The sequence below is a fragment of the Dasypus novemcinctus genome, chromosome 1, assembly GCF_030445035.2.
Source record: "Dasypus novemcinctus isolate mDasNov1 chromosome 1, mDasNov1.1.hap2, whole genome shotgun sequence".
Classification (NCBI taxonomy): Eukaryota; Metazoa; Chordata; class Mammalia; order Cingulata; family Dasypodidae; genus Dasypus; species Dasypus novemcinctus.
The window spans coordinates 132,009,744-132,019,247 of NC_080673.1; the positions used below are offsets into that span (position 1 = coordinate 132,009,744).

The 9,504-nt window shown below is 37.8% G+C and overlaps 1 protein-coding gene across 1 annotated transcript; it reads right to left on the reverse strand.

The window, feature by feature from the left end:
• Nucleotides 1–3,011: 3,011 nt before the first annotated feature.
• On the reverse strand, nucleotides 3,012–5,354 carry LOC101442076 (alveolar macrophage chemotactic factor). The gene is made up of 4 exons (XM_004465322.5): nucleotides 5,017–5,354; nucleotides 4,719–4,851; nucleotides 4,523–4,606; nucleotides 3,012–4,110 (listed from the first exon to the last, which is right to left on the reverse strand). The coding sequence occupies exons 1-4, from the start codon at nucleotides 5,123–5,125 to the stop codon at nucleotides 4,089–4,091; spliced, it is 348 nt and encodes a 115-aa protein (XP_004465379.1). The 5' UTR covers nucleotides 5,126–5,354; the 3' UTR covers nucleotides 3,012–4,088.
• Between the last annotated feature and the right edge of the window lie 4,150 nt (nucleotides 5,355–9,504).

Genomic DNA, 9,504 nt, shown 5'->3' on the forward strand with positions numbered 1-9,504 from the left:
TGGAATGGGACTGTTAAACAAATTGTCAAGGTTACATAGCTAGAAATATTCAGAACTAGATTTGAAATGCAGTTCTGACTATACTATACCATAAATTGTGGAGAAGTATAACTAGTCTCCTTTGCTGGAAATGAATCAATTATTTTTCCCTTTGTCCAGTTCTAGAGGTGGATAAGAACAAGTATCATAAATTTACTTGGCAAGAGAAATTTATGTTGATTATGAAGCTGAATTTTCCAGAGTGGGTTTCTTGTAATTTCTCTGTATTTAAGAAACAAGACACTAGAATGTGAAAAAATAAAAATTTTAGACCTAAACTCTAGATTTTTCTACATCATTATCTTATTCTATACATACTTGAACTATAAACAATCCTTCTCAGGAAAAGAACATTAATTTTGCTGACTTAACAGTGAACTAGGACCATCAACCAAAATCAGAATCATAAAACACTCTCTACCTGTGATTTAGTAAGGAAGCAAATGTTAGTTCTATCTATTTCTCATTTTTGTAACATCCAGGAAGGACTTTTCAAGTTATATACAATATGAGTTACCCAGAGCAATTCTTTCCCTTATGCAAGAATTAAAACCATGATAGAAAAACAAAGCCACTAGTCATACCTTCAAGGAACTGAAGGATTATGTGAATGTGTCACACCCAGAGGCAAGCAGGAAAGTCTAGTAGAATGAAAGATATTAATTGCACGTTGAGAATTTTCTGGATTGTGGTAATAACAGAGAGCAGATTTTAGGTGATCACTTGTTCAGTTGCCAATGATTTCATATATGAGAGTTTCAGATCAATAAAAGAGTGAAAATAAAATTTAAGGGGTCATATAAGGAAATTATAAGACGTGACCCTAGAAGAAAGACATTAGATTACCCCCTTCTGTTAGTCCTTGAATTTGCTAGTGGCAGGGTGGTTAACAGCCCTCGCTGAGGTTCTGGTATAGACTAAATTCTGGTAACATTCTTTAACCTATTTTCTTTGTAGAATGACTATTTGCAGAATAAGCATAGTAACTAGACTTGCAAGGGTATTACAAAAAAGGTTGAATCTTACTGTCCATAAACAAACTGAATGTGTAAATCTTGCTTTTGGGGAAAAAGTAAAGATCTTGAATAATGACAAAAAAAGACAAAAGTAACCAGTAATGTTTATGTCTTCACAAAACATGTATTTCACCCATCAAAGGACATTTAATATGTTTTCATTTATTTTTACAGGCATTCGTTTAAGTATTTAGGAGCTGATGTGACAAGTTAGGGATTATTTAGGGAAGATATGACAAGTTAGGGATTGTTTTATACACAGAAAGTTATAGCTCAAATATTCATGGTAATTCAAGTTGCTCTTTAGTGTTTACCTAGGATCAGTGAATAATTCAGACTCAAAGGAAAAAAAAAGTTCTAACCTAGAGAGCAAAGAGAGACCATAAAAGATGAATGCTTTTTAAAAGATCAGCGTTATTTTGTGTTTTTCTATATTGCTGAGAAAATTGTCAGTACCTATCTCTTTGAATCTACTCTAAGTTTATTTATGCCTTTGTTTGCCTCTCCCTTCCTTTCTCTATACATATATATATGTGTGTTATCCTGATATATGAATATATAATAATATAATACATTAATCTAATTGATATTTTGTACATAAGTGGAGAGATTAAAAGATATGGAAAAGCCTAGATTAGATATGCATACTAACAAATGCTAATAATGCCAATATTAGCATATATAATATAGTAATCAAATTTGGGGGTGTGCACATGCTAATTGGATTAATCTCCTTCCTTTTCTTACTTTTCCTAAGAATGATCTATAGAAGTGAGATCTATAGAAGTGTATCTACTAGAGATACAGGGGCACTTGTTTAGCCTAGTTCACTCATCTGTTTAGGCACCTGGCATGTCCTATTTACTCTTAGGAACTTAGGAACTGTGCTGTATATGATAAACATTGTCCCTGCCTCCTGGTACTTACAGTGAAATTGGAATAGAGCTAGAAAACAAATGATTCATGTATAACTCTATAGTCGCGTTGGTGAGAATCCATGTGAAGGGAAAAAGCACAGCACAGTATTAGAGGGTATAAGAGTAGCTCCTAAGCTGGTATGTGGAAGGGTCAGAGAGGCTGCTTCGAGGAAGTGGCAGGTAGGCTGAACCCCAAAGGAAGGATTGTTGGACCAGTGAAAGTGAAGGGCAGATTGTTATAGGCAGAGTGAGTTGTATATGCCAAAGCTCTTGTTGGATTACCTATAGACTAGGAAGGAGGAAAAAAAAAAAGAGTAAAGGAATGCAATTTATTCGGTGCCTACATGTACTGGGTTATTGATTTTATGACACTATCTGACAACCTGAGGGTTGGGGTAACATTTCATTCAGTCATTCTGTGCCAGAAATTGGGGCTGCAAAGACGGATGAAATATGGTAGAGCTCTGGACAATTCTTTGCAGAGTAGGGTGAAGAAATATGTAAACAAATAGTAGCAATGCAATATTTTCTATAATTCAAGTATAATTTACATATGCTATGGGAACATCAAAATGGAAAACTTTAGCTCTGCTGGGAATGCCAAGGAAATCTTCTTGAAGGCGGTATTGCTTGAGCTGAGTTCTGAAGGATGAATACACTCCAGGTAGGACCCCAGAAAGGTGAAGTCAGGGAGCCAGGAAAGAACACATAACTTTAGAAAGTGTGTGGGAGAAATGATGCTGAAGAAGTAAGCAGGAGTCAGATGAGACAGAAATTCATTTGCCATGCTTAGCAACTTTTATTTCATGTCTAGGGAAAGGGAAGTCAGTTAAGGAGGTAAAGTAGGAATGTCTTATCCCATTAATGATTTCTAAAGGACCCAGAGACTGTTGGCAATATGAAGGAGTAATACAATAACAATGGGAAATGAGGATCCTCCCTCTTAGCTAGAGAGAAATGGACTTAACTTTTTAAATAATTTGGAATTGAAGGTAAATAAAATCTATTTTAATAGTATAAGAAGGAAAAACAACATGAATGAAGTTTGAATATCTTTTATTTTTTTCCAAAGAACAAATAAGTGCTATAAACGAATGAGGTACAGTTAAATAGTCCAATTTTAATAGAGTGAATGTGATTTTTATATAATATCTTATAGCAAAATGGTCAAAACCTTAAAAAGATACAGTTCAAACATCTAAAAATTTAGCAATGCTGTGTGTTTTTGGAAACTAAATGATGAATTTATTTCTAAGTAGCTTGAATATGCTTTCAAAGTTATCATTGTTATCACTGTTAAATTTGCTTTCATTTTTAAAAAACATAAAAGAAGGTATTTTTATAAAAACTAGAAACAAGAAATTTACCTGTTCCCTAGCTTTTTGACTACTCAAAACATATACTTTTGACTAAAATTATAGCACTTATAATAAAATATTTAATAAATAGCATATATAATCAATGTTCAAGCACATGTCATGACATTATGTCATACTAAGAAGACATCAAATGTCTAATTACAGGACAAGAATATATTGGTCCTTACAGAACTTAAATATTTAGAAGTTCTAAATAAAGAATTATATTCTACACAAATAAACTGTGTGATGCACTCAGCTTTCTAATGCAATAGAATTTAAGTTACATGCCACCTTTTCTAAGAAACAATACCAAAACATTTCCCCATTTCTTGAAAAGAGTGAGGATAGGAATTTATCTCTATCTACAACATTCTAAAGAAGCATCACTTACATATTAAATCCACAGCCTCTTCAGTAACACTATAAGGAATAAATTCTAGAAATACAATAATCATCTTTAATTCAAGACACTTTGAAAGAGTAACAACCAGTGATTCTTGGCTTACAGTTTAGTCAATTGCCAAAGATTTCAATAACATAACAGAATAGCAAATAAATAGCAGGAAATAATATGTTGAATACTTAATAAGCTCAGCATAAAACTGCAGGGATAAACACAGTTTTTTTTTTTTCTCTTTCCCCTCTCAAAGTGGGGAACCCATGAAGAAAGTCTCTTATATTCACTGGATCCAGGGACTCCCAGAAGATGATTGTGATGAAACCCGGGCAATTTTTCGAATGTGTGGTGCATTCTCTTAATCAGTTTTCTTTTTTCCACTGTTGGGAAAAGAATTGTGTAGTTTAACTAAACTTCCATACACCTCTCTACTCCACACTATACTTTCAAATCAGATCATAAAACATTTGGTGAAACCAAAAATAAATATCAATAAAAGCAAAGGGTAGAATGAATGACCGCACTGAGGGGTTGGGCACGACTCAGTAATGAGGTGCAATTTCTTAGCCAATTACATGCACCATTAGTGATAAAGATTCTACCAGGATATTTCTGAACAACTTTCTCTTCTCCTTAACAAACTTTCAATTACAAACAAAACTCAGAATATGACTCAGAATATGGTAGTCAAATCCCACATAGCAAACGAGGATATTTAACAGGTGAAGACCTTGTGAGGTCTACACTGTCCCCAAGAAACTGAGAAACCACAATGATCAAAGTGATAGGTACCTTTCCAAAATTTTCTGGATGGCTTTCTTGAACAAAGGGGCTTCTGGATCCAGGCAGACTTCCCTCCCATTCTTCAGAGTAGCTCTGCACAGAGAAAAATAGATAAACCCGTAAACCACAGGGGTTTGAAACCTAGATCAGGAGATTTCACTACTGCCAAGATCACCGTGGGTATCGCAGCGCCAGAGGGACTTACACGACTTCCACCTTGGAACACTGCGGGCCTGCGGCGATCACCTGCAGACTACTGATCATTTTGGGGTGAATCCCGGGGGTGGTTGTTAAACACATGCAACGCAGCTCTCTCACCACGGCCGCGACAGGTCCAGCTAAGGAGGAAAGAGAGACACAGTAATGGGCCAGGTTGCTGGGAAGAGCTCTCCCCAGCAAACCTGACCCAAGACACTCCCCCGCGCCCAGGACGCAGCTGCTGCAGCAGAGGCAGGGATGCGCCGCTGCTGTTTGGGTGCCGGGCGAGCGCCCTGCGCTCTCACCGCTGGCGAGGGGTCGCGGCGGCGTCAGCAGCAGCAGCACCGCGACCAGCGCGCAAAGCGAACGCGAAGGACCCGGGACGCGGGCGGCTGCGCTGGAAGAGCGACTCATGGCCAAGGAGAGAGCGCAGCGATGGGGAGCGAGAGCGGGTTCCGGAGGCAGGGAGATTTGTGGCTCCTGGGCACTGTAGCTTCCCCTAGCCTTCTGGACTCCCTTTTATCCGTAGTCGTCCTCTTCCCCCAAGCAGGAAACGCAAGCTGTGGGATATTCGGGAAATTCCCGGGACTTTGCGGGGTGAGGGGATCGGGGAGGAGGGGTGGCCAAGGCGCTGAGAGTTAGGGAGGAGACCGGCCGGGAGGAGCTGTCTTACCCGTTCGGAGGCGGATGCTGTAGCCCGACCCCACGGCAATGCGAGCTGCTCCTCCAGCGATTTTGTGAGAGTTCCTCGTTCTCCATTCCCAGCCCGCCGGGACTAGGGAGGGTCACTTTTTTTTTTTTTTTTTTTTTGGTGGGGGATAGAACCCCACGGGAGATGTCCCTTGTCTCCATCTAAAGAGGAGACTGGAACCAACGTAGCTGGAGGTTGGACTTCAGAAAAAAATTCTGAACATCCTTAGTCCTTTCTAACTATTATAACACATTATTATTGTTGTTAAAGAAATGTAAACCGTGATTAGAACTTTGCCAAAATGTAAGACTTTTCTCTCCTGCTTACAGGTAGGTCATTCTAGGTTCCTCCAAAGAATCTAATTCTCTGGATGTTAGCCAGCTTTAGAAAGAAGCCGAGAAAATTCGATTAACCTGTCTCCAAACCTACTAGAGGTCAGTGTCAAGAAATCAGTTCTCCTTACTGGAAATCCTATACTTGTCGGATGGCAAGCATACGTGTGTCTAGATGGTTTAACAAGCAAATTCTTCAAAAATCAACCAGCAAATTTCCCTGGAAGATGATGCCTCCCTCCCAGCAGTTCAATGCACCTTTTAAGATGCATTTATTTATTTTAAAGAAGTTTTACATTACAGAAAACTTACACAAAATATAAGGGATTCCTATATATCTCACTTCCTCCTCTTTTCACATTTTCCTCTATTAATAACATCTTTCATTTGTATATTACATTTGTTACAATTGATGAACAAATTTTGAAGCATTGCAACTAACCATGGTCTATAGTTTACACTTTGACATTATGGTTCACACTTTGCACGGTACAATTTTATAGGTTTTGACAAAATGTAAAATGGCCTCTATCCATCATTGCCGTATTATGCAGAACAATTCCAGTGTCCCCAAAATGCCTCATATCACACCTATTCTTCCCTTTCCCTCCCCTCAGAACCTCTGGTGACCATTGTCTTTACATCAGTGTTACAGCTTCCATTAGTAGAATAATAGTAAGTCTACCTTGATCCATAGTTGCATTCTCCCCTTATGTTTGTTCATTCCTCAATTTTAGGATTTTGGCATGGTGATGCCCATTCTACTTCTGACTGAGAGGGCCCTTAGATCCCATGGGAACAGATGGATGGAACTGTCTTGCTTACAATTGTAGATACTCTCTGTTTGGGGGGATGGGCTAATTATAGGTTCAAATAAAAGGGGCAGAAGAACCATGTGTAGCAAAATTACAAATGTGTCTAACTCTTACACTGGGGAGATCAATGCACCTTTGAATTGGAAGAGATTTTGACCTTTGTTGGGAAACAGGAAGTGGGGAGGTAGAGTGAGTACAGTCTGATGTTCTCTCTTCTCCAGCCAGCCTAGCATCTGACCCTGTTTGGGAAAACTATGGAAGAATGATGAATTTCAGGGGCTGATCTGGATATTTGGTCTGGGGGCTTGAATCAATTGGACAGAAAGATAGCACCCATTCTGGCTTTGCCTAAACAAGTTCTCACTCACATCTATAACTCCACAGCAGTCACGGCTATGATACTGGAATGACACAGAGGCTTTTTTTCATGTAAATCTAAATCCTATTCTGGATTGTTCTCAAGACCTTTGCCCTCACAGTCTAGCAAAGGTAGTCATTATACAAAATATGGCAGAAAGAATCCAGTCATGGAATGAAACTCTTTCCCTTATTCTCTATGACCTGGAGGAATTTTATTAACAAGTTACCCGTCTTCCTTGGTAGGTTACTACCTCCTTTGGAGAGAGAGAAGGAGGTGCCATACACCTTTACAACTTTTAGTTTGGAAAGAAACTTTAGAAAATCTGTGGCTTGAGAAGGCTAGGAGGTTTGGCCCTCACTTTATGGGAAGCTAAATGGGAAGTTCTCTGTCCTGTGCAGCTTCCTGATACCATCAGCATCATACCTGACTCAGCAATGCAATTCTTCATCCTTCTGGGGAGTGGTAATCTGTGGGAAAAGTCTGAAGATTTATTATATTGGATCTTTACAGATTAGAATGTATGTAAAGACAAAGATAAGCTTCTCTGATGTGGATAAAACAAAACTTCAAAAAGGTGACTAAAGCTTTTGGGCAATTAAATTCAACGTAACCACATGGAATAAGCCACACTATGACAAGAGTTTGTGGGGAAAAAACAAATAAACTTGTCAGTTTAAAACATAGGTTAATGAACTTTTAAATGTTTGTGTGTGTGTTTAGGTAAGTCCCCAAAAAACTATTTTAAATCTAAGTGAATATATGAATTAGTTTTGACATATAAATGCTAAAATTAGAGAAAGGTCTTGAGAAGAAATTGATGATTCTACCCTACACTCATAATTGTGCATGCCTCACCTGGTTTCATTCTGAAGCACTCACCATGGATTGTTTACAGAATATAAAAGGGGTGGGGGTGAAAGTCTTTACCAGTTGGCAAGCAGATAATAGAAAGTTCCTACTAGAAGTGGGCTATAGGGTTGCCCAATCCAATCAGGAAGCAGTGAGTAACTTAACCTAGCTTCTCATCGAAATCACTCTGGCTCATTGACCAAACCTAGCTTCTGTCTAGGTATCTTTGATTTTGGCCTTGTGCAAAGACAGGTGGGAACATGGATGGTCCAAAGATCTCCCCTCTCACCTTCCTCTCCCTCCCTGCCCCGCAGCTCTGCTGCGGTTGAGAGTGATAGCACCAAGAATCACAGGAAACAGAGCTGTGTAAAAGTAGTTTCTCTCCATTGCCAGTTTAAAGGGAAGAGATTTTCTTTACCTGCACTGTGTCCAGATAGTAGAGAGAGGTGTCTTGTTATTTTTGTTCATAACCATGGTAAAACAATATACAGAATGACATCTTGATAGCCTGAGAGATTTACTGTTTTCCAAAAGCAATCTCATTTCAGTCAAAATACCACAGGCTAATGTAATATCAGTGAAAACCTTCTTAAAGGTTCACAGCTTCCAAATATTTTTATGCTCATTATCTCTTGAGCCTCATTTAGATTTTTTTGAGGAAAATAAGAGAAATTCTCTTTTCTCCAATTTTAAACTCAGGAAAGTAGTGCTAGAGAAAGAGTTAAGAAGTAGAAAATCTAGAATTGGAAGTAAAGCATTAGAAAATTTGCCATAAGGAAACTTTAATGGTTCCCAGATTACAAACCACTTTCTTTATAGTAACTGCCAAACACTCCATGGCTCCCCCAGTCTGTTTAACCACTCTACTTGCATTGCCCAACGATCATATTTTAAGCTGTTGAAATCTTGTCTATCCACTCCTGCCTTTGCGGTCACAGTGATATCAACATCTGAAAGACTTTCAAATTCCTGGCCTGCAACTGATTTCTAATCCCTCTCTTTCATTAAATCCCCATTCAAAGTTCTATCCTCTCTGAGTAGGAGTTTTCTGACAAAGCCAATTGAAACTTTTGGTCTTTCAACATCTAAAATACTTGTAGTAGTACCTAACATGGCAAAGTTTAATTTGTTCTTAATTTTACTTTTTAAAATTCCTCAAGTCAATAGCAAGCTCTTTAAAATCAGTGACAATGTTTTATATTTCTCATGTAACCTCCCACAAGTTCAAAGTTTAATAGTAAGCAGTGTAGGAACATTTGGTTATACATATGTTAACTTTTGATTTTGCAGTTTTTTTCAAAATTACAAATCAATTGTAAATTAAGCAGAAAAGGATAGTGCTGCTTATTGTCATTTATCCTGTAAATTCTTTTATTTGAACTGGCTTTCCCCTATGCTGAAAATTGTTTCTTCATTTTTCTTAAGTCAAGTGCAAATGATATTTCATCTTTGGAATCTAACCTATTCAAAAGAAGGTTCAGAAATCATAGGACTTTTGATATTAAGAGAAAGAAAATTTTACAACTAATGTATCAACCAAATTACATGTTTTCTGTGATTTAAAGATGACTAGAGATAAATGACAAGGGACCATGCTGACTAAGTAATGCTGCATTGAAAGTTAACAATGTGGGACCATGCCATTCTAAATTCATCTCTTCCAACAAATCAAGGACCTTTAATTATGTGATTTAATATATGGTATAGATGTTTATAAATATTTTTCTAAGGTTCTATTTTCCTTT

What these genes read in the sequence shown, in the direction of transcription:
- LOC101442076 (XM_004465322.5), bottom strand. Translation starts at nt 5,125, where the DNA reads ATGAGTCGCTCTTCCAGCGCAGCCGCCCGCGTCCCGGGTCCTTCGCGT. An exon ending in TGTTCCAAGGTGGAAGTCGT is followed by an intron (nt 4,607 to 4,718) that starts GTAAGTCCCTCT and finishes TTCTCTGTGCAG; the next exon opens with AGCTACTCTGAAGAATGGGA. An exon ending in ATCCAGAAAATTTTGGAAAG is followed by an intron (nt 4,111 to 4,522) that starts GTACCTATCACT and finishes TTTTCCCAACAG; the next exon opens with TGGAAAAAAGAAAACTGATT.